A 20,401-nucleotide genomic window follows, 5' to 3' on the forward strand; every position below is an offset into this window, starting at 1 on the left:
CTAACAGTCCCTGGGCATCTCCGGTTGTCCTCGTTAAAAAGAAATATGGCTCCATTCGGTTCTGCGTCGACTATCGCCCCCTTAACAGAATAACGCACAAAGATGTCTATCCTCTGCCGCGCATCGACGATGCCTTGGACTGTCTGCAGGGAGCAGAATTCTTTTCCTCGCTGGATTTGCGCTCAGGGTACTGGCAAGTGCCAATGGCAGAGGCCGATTGTCAAAAGACAGCCTTCGTAACGCCTGATGGGCTATATATGAATTTACTGTCATGCTGTCCGGTCTCTGCAACGCGCTTGCCACTTTCAAGCAAATGATGGACACCATTCTTCGAGGGCTGAAGTGGAAAACGTGCTTCTGTTATTTAGATGACATTGCGGTTTTTTCCACTGACTTTGCGTCGCACCTCAACTGCCTTGAGCAAGTACTTGCGTGCCTCTCCACTGCAGGACTGCAACTAAATTTGAAGAAATGCCACTTCGGCGCTTGTACGCTTACTATTCTCGGACATGTAGTTTCAAAAGACGGTGTCCTTCCGGACCCGACAAAACTTAGTGCCGTATCCGAGTTCCTTAAACCAACCACCATGAAAGAGCTTCGCAGCTTCATCGGCCTGTGCTCATATTTCCGATGCTTCGTCCGTAACTTTGCCTCTATCATTGCCCCCTTGACGCAGCTTCTCACCGGCAGTTATGACCTATCTGCTTGGTCCTCGGCCTGCGACGACGCATTCCAAGAACTGCGACGCGTTCTCACCTCGCCTCCAGTACTGCGACACTTCGATCCTTCTGCTCCAACTGAGATCCATACGGACGCTAGTGGTGTCGGGCTCGGTGCTGTCCTTGCACAACGCAAGGATGGCTTCGAAGAGTACGTCATCGCGTATGCCAGCCGCACCCTTACCAAAGCCGAGGCGAACTACTCGGTTACTGAGAAGGAATGTCTGGCCATCATTTGGGCTATCGGCAAATTTCATCCTTATGTGTACGGGCGATGTACGGGCGACGAAGCGTCCGAGAAATCGGACGCTTCGTCGCCAAGCCACGCACTTCATCATTCGGGATAACCAGCTGTACTGCCGCAACTAGAATTCCAGCAGCCGTAAGTGGTTGCTTGTTATACCCAGCACCTCCACCAAATGCAATGGGGGTGTTCGCCTAGCAGAAGGGTCACTAGTTATAGGTTGTAGTGCTAGGCTTAAACAGGTCGGCGCTATATCGTAACGGGGAAGCAAGCACTTCTTGTCGTCTTCCTCTCTTGCACCAGCACACCAGCACCATGCCCACTGCCCAGTGCCTTCAGTACAGCATGTATAATGAATGCCTTTGAGCCCTGCCGATCGGTTACAGTGAACAGACGGTGTAAACCAGCCACCGCGATGCGAGATAACGACGACTTCCAACCCCTTTGCACACGCGTGGTCTATTTTCGCAAGCCTCCACAGAGGCGAACTATCCGTTTTGTGCCCCTCTGCCCTCTCCCCACCGTCGCGTGCTACAAACTAGTGTTGGCATGTGGCTTCCAAAATTGCCCTCCCGCCCGTCCTCGCAACTCCGCTCCCCTCTCCTCACTCTTTTTTGCAACTCCCTTGCTGTCTCGGTGCACAGGTTACGGCGCCAGCTAAAGTGCGGAAGTTTTTTCTGGCCATTACCATGAAGCAGGCCTATCCGCATGAGTCTCCATGCTTCCTTGCTTCGTTCTAGTCGGGCCCGAGTTGTAATTCAGGATGGCAGATGGGAATGCCGTTCCTGCAGCAGTCACGAAACAAAAAGTGCTGAATACGGCAACGAAGCGGGCACTTTTGAAGGAAGTGTCTCAAGGTGCTAAAACTGAGGTTTTTTAGCGCACGAAAAGGGACGAAAGACAGCGGCAAGGCGCGTGCTAAAACTGCCAGTTGGTGAAGAAGTACAACGTGTCTAAATCAACCATCTCGACGATTCTAAAGAACAAGGAAAAGATTGCCAGCTCTGCTGCCAAATCGGCGAACAGAAAGCACCTGAAGAAGGCCACCTATGTGGTCGTAGAGGACACGTTGCTTAAGTAGTTTGCCAATGCACGGGCTCTCAACATTCCGGGGACCAATGATGCTGGGCAAAGCCAAAAGCTTTGTGTGCCTGCTAAATTTTCCTGACTTCTGCCCAGGCAGTGGCTGGCTACATCGATTCAAAGTGTGGCATAGTATTGTTTTTAAATGGATTGTAGGTGAGGCGGCTCTGGTAAGTGACCATGGCATTACCACTCGACTTGTAAGAAACTGAGCCATTACTGCAAGCTACACAGAGCAGGACATGTATAACACAGATGAACCTGCATTATTTTATCAGATGCTGCCGAACAAGATGCACACCATGAAAGGCAACTCATGTTCTGGCGGCAAGCCCAGTAAAGTGAGCGTTGCAGTACTTCTGTGCACTTATATGGATGGCAGAGACTGGTGCACGATTGGAAAATCAGAGAAGCTGCGTTGGCGTTCGGAGCTGTGGAGCTGTGCGCTACAGGCACACTATTAAGGCGTGGATGATGCTCAAATTATTCACAGAGTGGCTCGGTGAGTTTGACCACGACATGCAGAGGCAAGGAAGGCTGCTCGTGCTCGACAACTGCTCAGCGTACAATGTGCGAACTTCTCTGACAGCAGTTACTCTGCTTTTCCTGCCGTCCAACACCACTTCAAAAGTGCAGCCACTTGATTTGGGCATGATAGGTGCATTTAAGGCATGGTATAGACGCCGCATTGTGGAGTGCTTGCTCATCACTGTAGACCACCCAGCCATCAATTTGCCAGTTTGAGTTTCACTTTATTCAACCGTTGAGATGGCGAAGGTGGCCTGGGCAGAAGTGACGGCTGCTTGCATGCAGAACTGTTTTTGCAAGGCCAGCTTCACTGACACAGTGCCTGATGCCAAGCCTGATGCTTCCGAAGATGATAGGTCTGGCAGTGATTTGCGGCAGCGCATCGTTGACTCCGACACTGGTTGGGATGACCTCATTTCTGCTGATGAAGATGCTGATATTGCAGAACCGTGTACATGCGAAGGCATCGCTTGCGAAGTGGGGGCAGAGAGCGACGCGGAGGAATCGGATGATGATGAAACTGAAAATTGGATGACGATGAAGGGCCTATAGCAATGGGCTACATAGAGAGCCTCAGGCAACTTGTCTATGCCAAGGGCCTAGGGGAGGAGCACGCTTCTGCTTTAAGTAAACTGAAGACCGCCCTCATCGGACCTTCCCTGCAGAAACAGATGAGCATCACGAACTTCTGTTCAAAGAAATAAATTTTGTGTTTTGACTAGCCACTTTATTCTTTCTTTTTAAGCTGTCATCCACTTACTATAAACTTCAGGGTACAACGAACAGGCGCCGTATAGTGCTCAGGTTCATTATAAGCGGGCTCGACTGTAATTGATGCAATCGAAGCAGTCCAAAATTGCTCTGCCCATTTTATATTAGCAATCTACGATCGTTCTGCTAGGGTAGGGCAAATGAAAACATCTCTTAACATCCCATTACTAGCTGTTTGCCAGAAGTAAGCTCAAGTTCCCCTTTTTCATAAAATTTACTATCATAACACAGCTCTCTGCCCTCTCATTATACGTGTCTCGCAGTTTACATATGCTCATTTAGATCGTCGTCATAAAGTCAATGTATTCTCACAGTACACTGTTACGTGCTCACAGTTATTTCTTCCCAACACTTCTGTTGAACGGAACAACTTACCTGGGTCAATACAGTTGGCAACTGATTTTCCGGACTCCAAAAATTCGGACATGCTCGATTACTCGGTCTGCTTCGCGGCACCACCATTTTCCATATAGACCATAATGTATAACAACTTCTGAAAGTACGGATGCCTTGCAACTTCTCGTCTGATTTTTCGGACACTCCTTGAGCCAACTTGATCGAGAGCACCATGCACCGACTCTGACCGTTGCATGGTTCGACTTGCTGAATGCCATTTTTGTATTGAACGGAGCCTCCTTGCGGCCCCACGAAGTGGCGCTACTGCAAATCCCTGCTCATCATCATTGTTTCTGCCTGGTTTGTAGCTACAGCAGTTCTGGTCTCAGCTTAGTATGCCATGTCAAGACAATCCAGCAGCTGATTTGTTTGTAGAATTCTTCGTGCACGACGCTACGAGTAGGCCAGGTTTTTCGTTTGTGCGACTGATGTCGGCGTGACGATGTTTGACGAAGCAAGATGGGCCAATTCGCTTCACTAATATCTAGAATAGCTACCTGTAAGCGCCACCTACCTTTCAACAACCTTTGCAAAGCAAAAAACCTCATCCTGAAAAGTCTGCACATGAGGTATCATCAGCGTGGGGCCTCAAGATACTTCGGCAAGCCAAGAAATTACTGACAGCACGAGTACAAGCATGCCAACAGGAAATCAGTGGTTGAATAATGCACCTTCAACCAATTGGTAGACAGTGCATTTTCCCAAAGCCCTAACTACAGCAGATCATTGTTCAGGAGTTCCCGAATGCACAATTCTATGCCATTTTTACGCTGACTCTAGGGAAGCACCTCTGCACAGTTGCAAGAAGAAAAGCTAGATGCCCCAAGAGAAATGAGCCCACTCAAGCCATGGAAGTTATGTTTACCTTGTCTTCCTACAACTACTCTAAACCTAGGACTGCTGTTTTGCACAAGGGAACAAACATCAACATTGGTGCCTCGTCCAACACAAGTGATTTGCGCCGTAGAAGGTGCCATCAGTCAGTCTACAGATGAGGCCCACACCAGTGCTGTCAGTGTGCTGTACAAATTGCAGAAGCACAGCCTACAAGCTTGTCTGCCTCAGTGTGATCGCACCAATGAACAAAAACCAACAAATCAAGTTTGTTTCGTGCTGAGAACAAACAGTTGCCTCATGCTGGGTTTTCTTGCAATTCTTTCTAAGCACAGATAATGCTTGGTTTGTTGTGTAGGCATGTAAATAATGAAAAGGCCTGCATCACTATCTGTGAAAAAAAAGCATGTAACAAAGCACGTACAGTACACAGGTGCAGTGTCTATCACCTACTATTTTGTCCAGTAGAGGCTACATCGGATAAACCGGCCAATGTATAAATGACTGGCAGCGTGACCAAGCAAACTTGATGCGTGGGTCTCGGTGCACATGCACCTATGTTTGAAAGCTGCTTGATCGTGGCAAAATATAAAGACAAAAGTGCTGGAGTGATATCTGAGGCTTTTTTATATGTACCTATGACGAGGAACCTAGCTCTAGGTCCCCATGCAGAGAATTACTGGACAGTGAGACTGCTTCTTATCATTGTAATACAAGTGTCACACTAGCCATGCGATGCGTCCTTTTCGTTTCTGTGCGAGCAGCATGTATTCAGATCTATTCTCCCCCTTTCACTTTTTGCACAATATCACTGTGCGAGTAATAAAACTGAACTGTTAGTAGCACTCTGTCTTGTCGCCTCCTTTCCTTTCTTGTGAATTGTGTGCTAAATAAGGCTTTTTTGGGTGAAAGAGTGCTAGTTTAACGCATAAACTAGCACCATAGCAGTTTGCAATAAAGGACTGTTAGCATTCTCTTAAAAATATGTCCATGCAGAACAGTGTCAAAAGGAAAGAACACCTTAAAGAAAGAACATGAGTGTATCTATCATAAAGGCCAACCCTTGTTTTTTTTCCTTGACATATTTTTCAATACCAATATTGAAGTACAAGCTCACCATATTATATCACCTTGTCAATGAAGCAAGGCACAGTGGTTCCCAACTGTCGCAGGACCAACTTGGATGTGGAGATCGGCGCAGATTAGCAACATAGCATGGTCTGCTTACACTTCTTCTCCAGGTCCAGCCATACCTATAGTAGCTATAAAAAAAGTGAGCTTAGCATCACAAGCGAAACAATATAAAAAGTGACACTGAACAAAGCAACTTTCGTTAAGCATAAATAGGATTGAAATGCTGGCATTATGCCCATAACTAAATTCACTTTGAGCAATAAAGCATCCAAGTTAAGAAAGATTATATGTATGAGCTATCTATGTGAGAAAGATTAATCGAACACCCTCTTTTTGCCATACCCCTCCCCTTATGCATGGATGTCTCCCTGACTGAGTAAGCTGGACTGATCCCAGGTATAGTGCAATTAAAGGTTGTCACTTGGTGGGCCAATCCCGATACCATTGCATGACTTGTACAATAATTTTAATGTGTATTGTAATACTGGCCATCCTGCAGGCACTGCAACATTATAGCACCCATAAGGCTAATGGTATTACCTGATAAGGTCAACTAATAAGTGTCCCCAGAAGCATAATTCAGCGTGTACTCGGAGGCCATTATTAGCCTTCGATAATCATCCTTCTATTGCTTCGACCCAATTTTCATCGACACAGTACAAGCTTTAAGCATCTGCACATGCTTAATGAACCAGGGCACCATAAAGAATACCACAGTAGCTTCCTACCCAATTCGGCCTTTAAAACAAACAGTGGCAAGTTCTGTACCATGTTTTGAATAAGCGAAATTATTCTGCAGTTGCACGAGCCTTTTCCATACATACAAAAATCACCGGTGCTATGAATTGCATAAGAGCATTTTGTAGACACAAAACACCAACCACAACAGTTGAAACTTGGGAAAATTGGCAAGAGTTCATTTTGACGATGCTCACAATGAAAGTGAAAGAGCGCTGTGCTCTTTCAATCTCTGTCTGATTGTTATTTCCTCGATGTGTGTGCACTGTGAGCACCGCATCTGCCTGTCCCTTATATCTTTAGTGCCTGAGGACAGTGCTGGTGATTATATATCACAAACTCCTGACATGCAACTGAACTTTAGGGCAGTGTCATCTCTTGCCAAATGATTCATACAAAACTTTAAAGGGCACTACACACAAAATAATTATTTGAGCTGCGTTAGTAAATTACTCTACCACAATACCAAAAAACTATAGTTACCAAGAGAGGAGGCTTCATATGCCAAAAAAGACAGAATGAAAGATGGACGGTGAAACCATAACAAAGTTCCCGCACCAGCTTGCCGTGATGCCTTGAATTTTGACATAGCCTGCCCATACAAAAATTCCTAGTAACTTTCAATAAACTTTCTTTAGACAAATGTTACTAGAACCTACCAACAGTCCATTGATTTTCTTTATACCGTTTTCAAACTTCTTATATACTTCGACTATTGGCTACCAATATTGAATTGAAACCCTTTTTACAAACTTTCTTTAGACGATGAATGAACATTCTTTCGACACTAAAAGCAAGCTTTACTTACCATTTTCATACTTCTAAGAAACATTTTAGTAACATTCTACTTTCTGTTGCTCATCTAGAAACATTTTAGTAACTTTCTGTTGCTCAATCTAGAAACATTTTAGTAACTTTCTGTTGCTCGATCTAGAAACATTTTAGTAACTTTCTGTTGCTTGATCTAGAAACATTTTAGTAACTTTCTGTTGCTCGATCTAGAAATATTTTAGTAACGTTCTGTTGCTCAATCTAGAAACACTTTAGCAACTTTCTGCTAACATTCTGTTGCTCGATCTAGAAACATTTTAGTAACTTTCTGCTAACTTTTTGTTGCTTGATCTAGAAATATCCTAGCAAAGAACTTTCTGTTGCTCACCCTAGAAACATTCTACCAACTATTTACAATGCTTTAAATGTGCTGGTGACATTTAAGCAAATTTCTCCAGCATTTTTTTTATATATTCTGGTGCTGGTTCCAATGTAACCTTCAACATGGGTACTATATATATATATATGTATTTGTTTCTGAACAAAACACACCAATCTTTTTGAAAACTAACGTTTATTAAACAATTTCAATATCCGCGTGCAAGCATTGAAAATAATGTGTTTTTTATCTCTCCTGACGTGGCGTCAAAATGCCTTGCTGTGTAGCCTAAGGGAAGAGAAAAAGTAAAAAAAAGTTAGTTTAGCCTTATGTCTCAAGCTGTCAGTGTATATGGGCACAGGACAGCACAAAGGGGTCATGCACAAGATTTTAACTTCAAATTACAAAATATAGTAAACATGTTAGTTGACTGCGCAGTCACACATACTCAGAATGGCGTTCACATGTCTCGGGTCCAAGGCCTCTTTTTGGGCGGCACCCTTGTGGGCATTTGAACGCCACCCAAAAAGAGACTTGTTCTCCAACTCTTTCGAGCTGAAGAGAACTTTCAGCAGGCCCCTTGCAAATCTTGACCCCGAGTTCTTGGCGTCCCGCCGCAGTCATGTCAGTGTGGACTCGTCAAGCAGAATGCCTTCCCCGAGGTCCACCTGAAAACGGAAAGCAAACATTAGTTCTGATTTTGGTAAAACTGAGCTTAGTGTCACACATTGCTTCCCCCCAACCTCTGCTCTGGCTTCTGGATTGGATTGGCGCGGCTCGCTACGTGCTTGCGCGCACTTTTCCGAGCGCAGATTGCTGTGCGCCTGGTTTCTGCACTAGGCTCTTATACAGTTGCTTTTTTGAGCGCAGATACCGTATTTATTCGCGTATAACCCGCACCAAAATGTGAAAAAACGCGTTTAAAAAGTGGGGGTGCGGGTTATCTGCGAATTTTTTCCTTGGGAGGGGGGGGGGGGGGTCGGCTTCACCGCAATGTGCGGCGGTCTCCCCGTGTCGTCCGCCATCCCCATCGTCATCGACGCTTGTCAAGCCGATGAAGGGCCAACGAAAGGCCAGCATTGTTGAGCCTCGCGTTAGGCGCTGTTTAGTGTACTTACCCCAGTTTGCACTGTTTGCCTGCTTTGTTTTGGCATCATGAGTGCGACTCGACGGCAGTGTTTCACAGCGAAAGAGAAGCTAAAGATTATAGCCGCTGCCGAAGAAATCGGCAACAGAGCTGCTGCAAGACAGCATGACGTCGACGAGTCGTGCATTCGCGACTGGAGGAAGAAAAAAGAGAGTCTCGAAGCAACGAACCGGAACAGGCGAGCGTTTCGGGGTCCGAAGACTGGCGCGTACCCCCACCTCGAGACGCAGCTTGCGAAGTTCATTGAGGAGCAGAGAAGTCGTGGCCACGCTGTTTCGACTGAGATGGCGCAAATGGAAGCCCTGAAGTTGGCCCGGGAATTGAACATTCCACGTGAGTTTCGTGCAAGCCGTGGATGGCTTCAGCGCTTCATGCGAAGACATGGATTTTCTATGCGGCGGCGAACAACCATGTGCCAGCGGCTTCCTGAAGCCTACGAGGAAAAGTTGTTGAACTTTCAACGATATGTGATCGCACTTCGGAAGGAGCACAGCTATTTGCTGTCTCAGGTGGGAAATGCTGATCAAACACCTGTGTACTTTGAGATGCCGATGGACACGACCATGGAAAAAAAGGGCTCCAAATCAGTCAGCGTGCTGACCGGCGGAAATGCCAAGCTGCGCTGCACAGTCATGCTATGCGCTTTGCCTGACGGCACGAAACTGCGCCCGTATGTGATTTTCAAACGCAAGACGCTACCTAGCATTCCACTGCCCCCAGGAATCGTTGTGCGTGCGGAAGAAAATTCGTGCATGAACAGTGGCCTAGTCGGTGACTGGCTTCGAGTAATCTGGGAGCGAAGACCAGGTGCCTTGCTGGCACGCCGGTCGATGCTCGTACTAGATTCCTTCAGAGGCCACTGCACTGATGCGGTGAAGGCTCGCCTTGCCGAGACCAGCACCGACCTCGTCATAATACCTGGCGGCATGACGTCCATGCTACAGCCACTCGACGTGTGCCTGAACAAGCCGTTCAAGGCACACGTGAAGCGGCTGTATGCCCAGTGGATGGCCGACGGCATTTACGCCCTCACACCGACGGGACGCGTGCGAAGGCCTGACATTCCATTGCTGTGCCAGTGGACCGTGGATGCGTGGAAAGCGATACCGGCCGATTTGGTGCGCAAAAGCTTTAAAAAATGTGCGATCAGTAATAGTCTGGATGGTTCCGAGGACGACTACGTCTTTGAGAGTGGCGATGAAGCCTCGGATGGCAGTAGTGAGAGCGGCGACGATTAAGAATCGGATAACCAGTGACGTGGTGGCGGTCGTTTGAATAAATGTTCTGAAAACGAAATGATCACTGAGTGTGAGTTTCATCTTTCTAGCGCTCATTTTTTTTTTTCAGGTAGACGTGCGGGTTATACGCGAGTTTTTTTTTTTTTCCGCCGAGTTCAAAGTTAGGGGTGCGGGTTATACGCAGGGGCGGGTTATACGCGGGTAAATACGGTAGGTGTGCATCTGGTTTTTCAACTAGGCTTTTATACGATCGCTTGTGGCTGCTTCCCATTCGTCGCGGCTTGGTACAGGCGCACAGACTTGGTGCGCGCCTGCTTTTTGCACTGGTCTTTGAACACATCGCTCGCTGCTCGCACTTCTATACAAATACGAAGTGAGCAAAGTAAGCGTCGCTTAGCGCGGAAGTGCTGCGCCGCGGGCGTACGGTGTATGTAAGCGCACAGCAATGGGGCTCTTGCATTGCCCAGGGGCGCTGCGAAAAAGGTGCTAAAAAGCGCCCTCTGTCCTAAAATGGGTCGTACCAAGCTCGGTCGTCTGCTTCGGAAAGCACGTTTACAATATGGACCCGCCACTTTCGGTTGTGTTGTATCACGGCCTGCAGTGAATATTGGGCGCCGAAGATTTTTTTCAGGGGTGGCACGCTGCGTAAAGGCAAGAAATTATGCAGTGCCGAATGCGTGTACGCCGTTCAAGAATTAGGCGGCGAAGTTTTAGCACGTTGTCAATCGCAAGTGAAGCGAGTCGCATACGAAGTGGAACTTCAGGTAAGGTTTGCACGCTAGCTGTCAGATTCAGGCGCACAAACGCGAGGAAATGCTTGCCATAAATGAATCCACAGCAGCGATAAGCAGACATCATGTGCACGGAACTGCTCGAGCACACAACGGTACGCGCCGCGACTGCTCGAGCGCACGATCGTACGCGCCACGACGGCAGTGGTCTTTCGACATGCCGCGAAACGGCGGGCCTCCTGCAATCTTTGTTGATTGCATGCCGCTGAACAAGTAGTCATGCCTGTGTTGTAGTAGCGGCCATCTGTCCCTTTTAGTAACTGGTAATAACTGATGCAATGCATATGAGCTCGCACGTACGTGCGAATCGCGCCGCAGCGTGAGCTCGTGCGCTGCTCGCTTGATGTAGGTTTTAATGACAGCGCTCGAACATCGATGTGCTGCAATCAATACTGCCTTGCTTCGCTGCCTCAACGTGCTGGCTTGAGATCAAGGATGAGCGCATTTAACTCTCTTAATCTGTGCTCCTCGTAGTGGAGTAGTGAATTGTCATCGAATGAGCCCGACCATTTGTGCTCATTTGCACACACCTGGTAACTTCACATACCACTTCGCATCGGTCGAATTGTTAATTGTCGCTGGGGCCGGGTCTCGAATTGTGGATTACCAGCCGTGCCTGCTGCTATGTCGGTCTGCTGTCGGGACTGCAGGTGCAAAAGACCGAAATTTAGAATGCAGATAATCAAGCAAGCTTCAAGACAGGCGAAGCAGTCAGCATGGCGCAAAGTTTCGCTTACTCAGCGCGACGAACTGCAGCTATGCAGCGCGCCAGATGCTCCACTTCGTGAGGCCTTGAAGGAAAACGGTAGAATCTGATGTTGGGATTCAGGCCTTCTTGTTCATGGCAGCCCACGAGGCAGAAGTAATGACGGTGACGCCTTTTCGAGGCTGGGCTAGGTCTCTCCGAATCGGCATCACGGATTCCTTCTGCTCCTAGCATTACGTCCCACGGCACACGGAGAGTCCGTTTTCATTAAACTATAGGCTGCGGCGAGCTCGCAGCGTGGTCTGTGAGAAGTGACGAGCCTTTTCGCACTCTCAACAGGGCAGAAAAAAGTGCGAATCGACGCAAAACTCGGCCTAGAACTGTACTTCGCCACAGCTAGGGCTCAATACGACCCAAGCAGGTACGACCCAGATGTCGTTTCCCGCGCTGCCACCAGGCGCCGCTACTATACCTCAAACTCCAGCGCAAGACGCCCATGCCGGGAAACATTCATGCAAAAGCAAGGGGTCAGAAAACTGCGCTTTGTTTTCCATTACTTTGTCATGTACCTTCACACTGGGTAGCGCCGAGCGATCGCTTCTAACAAACGCAGAAATGAGTCCTTGCACCGCGTGTGACCATTAATTGACTCCCACCCCACAGCCATGTGAGGTGCGACTCCAGCAGCGGTGCAGTTACTCTGCAGCCGGCGAAGCGGAGGTGGCACTTCACTTTCTGCCAATAACATTTTTTTTTTTGCGTGTGCACGCCCGTGATAGCTCGTGAGGTTGTGCGGGATGAGCTGCTGGCGCGACCCCCACTCGGTGGTCCCGGGAGGATTGTGCAAATTGATGAATGCCTCCTTCGCGGCAAGCGAAAATACAATCGAGGCCGCCTGATGACGGGCGACAACGTTCCACCGAGCCGCCAAAATCACGGCGGCATTGCAGATCGTGGACCATGGGTATTCGGCATGATCTGCGTGACCACCGGGCAGCTCCGACAGTTCAAGGTCGACAGACGAGACGCAGCGACGCTAGGCCCCATTATTGCAGCCTACGTTGAACCGGGGACCACCATCCACAGTGATGAATATGCCGCATACAACTGCATGCCGAACTTAGTGGATGCTAATGGAGCGAGCCTCAATCTGCAATGGGAAACTAAACCACAGCGTGAACTTTGTGGACCCAATCACGGGCGTTGACACGCAAAATAATGGAATGTTATTGGCATGCAGAAACTGAAGCGCCACCTCCTCTCAGCCGGCTGCAGGGTAACTGCACCGCTGCTGGAGTCGCACCTCGCATGGCTGTGGGGTGGGAGTCAATTAATGGCCACACGCGCTGCAAAGACTTATTTCTGCGTTTGTTGCGATCGCTCGGCGCTACGCAGTGTGAAGGTACATGACAAAGTAATGGAAAACAAAGCGCAGTTTCCTGACCCTTTGCTTTTGCATGAATGTTTCCCGGCATTGCTGCGCGCTTACATACACGGTACGCCCGCGGCGCAGCACTTCCGCGCTAAGCGACGCTCACTTTGCTCACTTCGTAATTATATATAAGTGCGAGCAGCGAGCGATGTGTTCAAAGACCAGTGCAAAAAGCAGGCGCGCACCAAGTCTGTGCGCCTGCACCAAGCAGCGCCGAATGGAAAGCAGCGACAAGCGATCGTATAAAAGCCTAGTGCCAGCCTAGACCAGACGCACACCGATGTGCGCTCGAAAAAGCAACTGTATAACAGCCTAGTGCAGAAACCAGGCGCACAGCACGCAACCTGCGCTCGGTAGAGTGTGCGCAAGCACATAGCAAGTCGCGCCAATCCAATCCAGAAGTCAGAGGGGGGGGAGTAATGTGTGACACTAAGCTCAGTGTTACCCTGATTTCTATGCTTTGTAACTAAAACATTTGTCTCTCCACAGCTAAAATATTCGACAAATGATAATCTCTTATTTAGACGGTCTATTCTAAGTCATGCTATGATACAGTAACATAGGTTACTTTGCAACAAAAGCTGTCGTTTACAGTTGCCGACTGATTTTTCGGACTCCAAATTCAGACATGCTCGTTTATTCGGTCTGCTTTTCGCGGCACCGTCATTCTTCCCATAAACCATAATGTACAACTACCAAAAGTTCGGACACCTTGCAACCTCTCGATCTGATTTTTTGGACACTCCTTGAGTCAACTCGATCGAGAGCACCATGCACCGACTACACGTGACCGACTCTGACCGGTCATAGCCTCCTCTATTGGGAGTGAATGCTCAAAGGTAGGGGAAGCGCCGTCGGTTGGCAACGTTGCTCTGCCGGTTTTCTCCGTGGGGTGGCGCCGCCAGCCCTGGGCAACAAGACAAAATCAAGACAAAAGGGTCCCAATGGCTGTCAAAAATAAGCAATAAAAAAGATAAACAGGCAGCTAGAAAATTCTGGCAACATCTGAACTCCTTGGGTAATAGGACAAGCCTAGAGCAGAGGTATATAGTAACAGCTCAAGGTACTCGGTTAGAAGGAGAGGCGGCAATGGAGCATATAGGAACCATGATGAGGGAAAAATTTACAAAACAGACAAATGGTACATGCAGTACGTCGGAGAGGGATAGCCCGGTCAACCCACTGCTTTCGCTTGGACAAAAAGAGTGGGAAAGGGCGGAGAAGAGGGTACCAAGAAGCACATCGGCAGGCCCCGATGGTATTCCAAGTATGTTAATAAAGAAATTGGGCCCGAAATCTAAGAAAGCATTGAGGGAGGTGGTGAGCAAAATGCTAGTGGATGGTAAAGTACCTGACGAATGGAGGCTAAGTAGGATGAGAATGATATATAAGGGAAAGGGGGACAAAGCTGACATAAATAACTACCGGCCTATAACAGTGACGTCAGTGGTTTACAGGGTGGTTATGCAGATTATAAAGGACAGGCTGCAGGCATGGGTAGAGAACGAGGGGGTACTTGGAGAGCTACAAAATGGGTTCCGGAAGCATAGGAGGCTAGAAGACAATCTGTTCTCGCTAACACAGTGCATTGAAATAGCTGAAAAGGAACACAGACCCCTATGGCTGGCTTTTTTGGACATCAAGGGAGCCTATGACAGTGTACTTCAAGAGGGCTTGTGGGGCATTCTGGAAACTAGGAGTGCAAGATGGAGTAACCAATTTCTTAAAAGATATCTATAAAGGTAACCGGGTGATTATACAATGGGAAAAGCAGGTTTCGGAGCCTGTGATGATTCGGCGGGGGCTTAGGCAGGGGTGCCCATTGTCACCTCTGATGTTTATGCTGTACCTACAAGGTCTAGAGGCCAAAATACAGAAAAGCGGACTCGGCTTCAACCTATCATTTCTCAAGCAAGGAAAATTGATTGAACAGTCATTACCAGGACTGATGTACGCGGATGATATTGTATTAATGGCTGACAATGCAGAAGGTCTGCAGGAATTAATGGACATATGTGGTACAGAAGGAGACAGGTTAGGCTTGAAGTTTAGCAAAGAAAAATCAGCAGTCATGATTTTTAATGATAACAGTTGCGGCGAGCATAAGATACAGGAGGCCACGCTGGAGATAGTCGATAAATACAAGTACCTTGGGGTGTGGATAAATAATGGCATTGAGTATCTGACAGAGTACGAAAAATATCTAACGACTAAAGGTAACAGAAGTGCAGCGATTATGAAGAGTAGGGCACTGTGGAACTAGAATAGGTACGAGGTAGCACGAGGGATATGGAAGGGGGTAATGGTACCAGGCCTGACTTTTGCCAATGCAGTTCTATGTATTAGAACAGAGACCCGGCAACAGTTGGAAATTAGGCAACGTGGTGTGGGTAGGCTCGCTCTGGGAGCACATGGCAAGACACCAAATCTTGGAGTGCAGGGGGATCTGGGATGGTCTTCTTTCGAGGGCAGAGAGGCTAGTAGCAAGATAGCATTTGAGGAGCGATTGAGAAAAATGGGGGAAATTCGGTGGGCTAGGAAGGTTTTCAGTTCCTTATACACGAGGAATGTTGACACGAGGTGGAGGAAGCGAACTAGAAAATTGACAAGCAAATACTTGGGCAGTAGCGGGGGAACAAGTAAGGAATCATCTGTCAAGAAAAAGGTTAAGGAGGCAGAGAGGGGTATGTGGAGTACAGAGATGCAAACCAAATCGGCATTGGAGACATACAGGACGTTTAAGCAAGAAATAGCCAAAGAAAATATTTACGATAACTCTAAGGGAAGCTCATTGTTGTTCGAAGCCAGGACAGGTGTACTGAGGACTAAAACGTACAGAGCCAGATACCAGGAGATAGATTTGGTGTGCGAGGCGTGTAGAGAGGAGGAGGAAACGGCGGAACACGTGATACTTTCTTGTAAACAACTTCACCCTGCAGTTGAATCTAACGGGGAACTATTCAAAGCCTTGGGTTTTAAAGACAGTGAAAGTAGAATAGACTTTGAACACGTAGAAATAACTAAACGGAGGCTATCTGATTGGTGGACAATATCAACGCAAAAGTAAAGGAGTAAATACATAGGTATGCATGCATATAGAACCATTAAAGGCTAGGTGGCGCGCGCCGCCGCCGCCCGATTCAGAGGGTTGAGCCACAATCATCCATCCATCCATCCATCCATCCAACAACAGCCACGCGGCTAGGCTGGCCAGGCCTGTTCATCCCTTGTTTGATCGACGCTAGCTGTGCTCGCGGTTCTGCGCTTCAAGCTCGCACATGTTTTGTCCCATCATGGCCTACTGTTGTGTGCCGAAGTGCAAATCGGACTCGAAGCGGAAAGTACCGGGCATTTCTTTTCATGAAATCCCTTCTGATCAAAAGCTACGAGAAAGTTGATTAAGAGTAATCGCAAGGAAGGACTGGGTACCCAATACAACGTCACGTTATTCAGTTGTTTGTAGCCGGCACTTCATCGCTACGGACTACAAAGAAGGATGCAAGACTCGCAAGCTGAAAAGGGGTGCTACTCCCAGCATCTTCGACGAATACCCGGAGTACATGCAGCCAGCCGGCTGCAAAGAAACCGCGGAGCAACTCTGCTGTGCGGAAACGGGAAGCAGTTCGTCGCAGTGCGCCTGCCGTGTCTGCTGCCAATCTACTGACCGCAGGCAGCCTTGCCCAGAGTGCCAAAATGGATGAAGTCACCTCTCCAGCAGCAGGTATTTCTTCTGTGGATGCGGACAGCGAAGTTATCTTTGTTGACCCTCAGCACGAAATTGAGCCGAACGTGCCTGCCGCGCGCATAACACAAAGGCACCAAAGTATCCAGGTTGATGTGCGCAGTGCTATTTCGGTAGTAGAACGTCAGAGGTGGCGACGAAGAGAGCGTGACCTAAAGGCCAAGATTGAGCGATTGAAGCAGACCGTTGACAGTTATAAACAGGAACTGCTACAGTTAAAGGAAGACAGCTACTTGACTGCTTTTTCCAGCGTCGTGAAAGCAGCAAATGAAAAGCACTTGGGTGCTAGTGTACTTTTGGACCAAGTAATGAACTTCTCAAAAATTCGGCCAACGTGGTCGGAGATAACAGTGCGCCATTCCATAGTGTTAAGAAACCTTTCAACACGAGCCTACGAACACATCCGAAAAGAGGGAATCCTGAAGCTTCCAAGCCGAGCTACTTTGTAAAGGTTTCTTGGAGTAACATCAGGTGAAGTGGGGTTTACATCATTAGTCCAGCAGCGGCTTCAAACAGAGGTGGCAAACCTCGCAAGCACACAGGCCAAAACTTGCTCTTTGGTAGTTGATGAAATGAGAATCAAACAGCGACTCCAATACAACAAAAAGCGAGATGCATTTGTTGGAGAGGTGGATAGCGGGAAGCTTCTGCCATCGACAAGCACTGCCGAACCACTGCTGGCCAATTCCCTGTCGTGTTTTGTACTTTCTGGACTTTCAGTGCGCATTCGAATACCTGTAGGGTATTTCTTAACCAAGAACTGCACTGGACGCCAGCTGCTTGTGCTAATACAGTATGCAATTAAGCAGGTCGAAGCAGCAGGCTTTGTCGTGGTGCGCATAGTAACTGACAATCACAGGATCAACGTCCTTGCCATGGAACTCCTGTGCAATGGAAACCTGACACATTGCATTCAGCACCCGGAGAATCCGGCACGGAAGCTGTTTCTTGCATTTGACCAGTGTCACCTGATCAAAAACATTAGGTCACAATTTCCAGCCCGAGACCTTGGTGAGAGCGATGAGGTTTCGTCCGCTCATCTGAAACAACTATACCGCATGCAGCAAGGAAACATAGTGAAACCTGTAAGGTTTCTTACGAGAAAGCATGTATATCTATCGAATATTGAGAAAATGAACGTGTCTAGGGCTGTTCAAGTCTTCTCGCCACCGGTCACTGTGGCACTTAAGGTGCTGAAAGAGCAAGCAGGCCATACAGCTGACATAAGTTTTGCAGGTGTGGGTCCCACAGTTCAGTTCATGGAAACTGTGCACCGCTGGTTCCTGTTGATGGACGTCAGTAACTGTGTTTGGCACATTCACCAAAAGTTGCCAGACAGCAAACAGTACGAGACCGCTGACGACATCTGCCTGACCTGGCTCTTGACATCTTTTCTTGAATATCTTGAAGAGATGAAGAACAAGTGCACACAAAAGCAGTTCCTTAGCAAGGAAACATACCATGCACTGGTAATGACCACCAAGTCGAATGTGGAATGTATGAAGTACCTGCTGGAAACTTCCAAATTCAAGTTCGTGCTGACACAAAAGCTTTCTGCAAACCCAATAGAGTCCTTTTTTGGTTGGCTACGAAGATCTGCTGGCAGCAATGACCAGACAGATGCCCAAGCTGTTCTTTCTGGGATTGAAAGGGTGCTGAAGACTGGTATTATTTCAGCTTCTAAAAACAGCAATGTAGTTGACACCACAAGTCATGCATCAGGAGCACTGCATAATGCTGGTAAATCAAGAGACGACCACTCGGGCCACTTTCCAGCAGAAGCAACAAGGCTGCTTGAAGATCGGCTGAAAAAACCAGCCAGCCTTCTTCCGACAGTAGACATGGCAGCCATCTCGATGGTAGGAGGCTACCTGGCTCGTGTCATTCAAGAACATGTTGACTGCAGCAGCTGTATTTCGCTTGTGTCAAAGCCATCTTCTGCTTCACCAAGCGACAGTCTGATCCGACATCAGGACAGAGGAGGGCTCCTGTACCCTTCCCGTCAACTTGTACACGTGCTGCATGCCTTGAAAATGTACGTTGATGTGATCCTGAGCAAGAGAAGAAACCTTGCAAAGCCACTGCAAGAAGCCGTCGATAATGCTGTACCAGTACTGGCAGACTGTGGAGTTTTGAAGTGTACTTGCCCTGAGCACCACCTGCAGCTCTTGAAGATTGTCTGCACTAAATATTTCAGGCCGATATTCACCAATTATGCATTGTCTGTAACAGACAAGAATGACATGGCAAAGACATTCTTTGTGAAGCCACTCTCCCGGAAACAGCTAAAGCTTTAAGTGAAGCCTGAATATCAACTTGAACAAGCCTGACGTAATAATAAAGTTTGATGTGTGTCAGCATGTTTGCACTTCTTTTGGCTCATTAACGCTGTGCGGTGCTCGTAGGCAGTATCTGACCTGGAAAATAACCGCATTTTTAGCGCATATAAGATGGCAGACTTGCCTCAACAATTAAAGAGAGACAGAGAAAGAATTGCACAGAAACCTTGGAATAAAGGGACGATGCGCAGTTCGGCTGTTTTTACAGCTTCCACTTCTAAAAAAATGAAGTGAGCCGGAAGTAATTCCGTTAGCATGAATCGTGGTCAGTAAGTTGGTCAATTAGTCACAATTTTGCGATGAGAAAAAGTGCCTGTGTTCACACAAAGGTTGCCGCGACGTTAGATACTTGTTGAGTGCAACGACCGACTGCTACACCATGAAAAGATATGAAAGCAAGTTTAAACTAATGAATATTAGAGAACAATCACAGAACCAGGCACAAGAGAACCTTATAAATGTAATGTACTTGTACCTCACAATAGAGCATCTTTTTCTGCATTATCAAATGCAGTGCAGCTAGTGCTTCAGCAGAATACGGTGCTATGCACAGTGGCGTTATCGCGTTCTCCGGATGGATGGATGGATGGATTGTGGCTCAACCCTTTGAATCGGCCGGCGGCGGCGCGCGCCACCTAGCCTTTAATGGTTCTATATGCATGCATACCTATGTATTTACTCCTTTACTTTTGCGTTGATATTGTCCACCAATCAGATAGCCTCCGTTTAGTTATTTCTACCTGTTCAAAGTCTATTCTACTTTCACTGTCTTTAAAACCCAAGGCTTTGAATAGTTCCCCGTTAGATTCAACTTCAGGGTGAAGTTGTTTACAAGCAAGTATCAGGTGTTCCGCCGTTTCCTCCTCCTCTCTACACGCCTCGCACACCAAATCTATCTCCTGGTATCTGGCTCGGTACGTTTTAGTTCTCAGTACACCTGTCCTGGCTTCGAACAACAATGAGCTTCCCTTAGAGTTATTGTAAATATTTTCTTTGGCTATTTCTTGCGTAAATGTCCTGTATGTCTCCAATGCAGGTTTGGTTTGCATCTCTGTACTCCACATACCCCTCTCTGCCTCCTTAACCTTTTTCTTGACAGATGATTCCTTACTTGTTCCCCCGCTACTGCCCAAATATTTGCTTGTCAATTTTCTAGTTCGCTTCCTCCACCTCGTGTCAACATTCCTCGTGTATAAGTAACTGAAAACCTTCCTAGCCCACCGAATTTCCCCCATTTTTCTCAATCGCTCCTGAAATGCTATCTTGCTACTAGCCTCTCTGCCCTCGAAAGAAGACCATCCCAGATCCCCCTGCACTCCAAGATTTGGTGTCTTGCCATGTGCTCCCAGAGCGAGCCTACCCACACCACGTTGCCTAATTTCCAACTGTTGCCGGGTCTCTGTTCTAAT

General features: G+C 47.6%; 2 protein-coding genes across 6 annotated transcripts in view; both read left to right on the top strand.

The window, feature by feature from the left end:
- LOC142567706 (sphingosine-1-phosphate phosphatase 2-like) overlaps positions 1-20,401 on the top strand; it is a 216,321-nt gene that overhangs the window by 75,302 nt on the left and 120,618 nt on the right. The window lies entirely within an intron of this gene.
- Positions 17,712-19,071, top strand: LOC142567728 (uncharacterized). The gene has a single exon (XM_075677903.1). It carries the CDS (start codon positions 17,712-17,714, stop codon positions 18,948-18,950), a length of 1,239 nt encoding a protein of 412 aa, XP_075534018.1. The 3' UTR covers positions 18,951-19,071.

This window comes from Dermacentor variabilis, unplaced genomic scaffold (genome assembly GCF_050947875.1).
Source record: "Dermacentor variabilis isolate Ectoservices unplaced genomic scaffold, ASM5094787v1 scaffold_14, whole genome shotgun sequence".
Lineage (NCBI taxonomy): Eukaryota > Metazoa > Arthropoda > Arachnida > Ixodida > Ixodidae > Dermacentor > Dermacentor variabilis.

Excerpts from the sequence above, each read along its gene's own strand:
- LOC142567728 (XM_075677903.1), top strand. The coding sequence starts at position 17,712 with ATGCAGCAAGGAAACATAGTGAAACCTGTAAGGTTTCTTACGAGAAAG.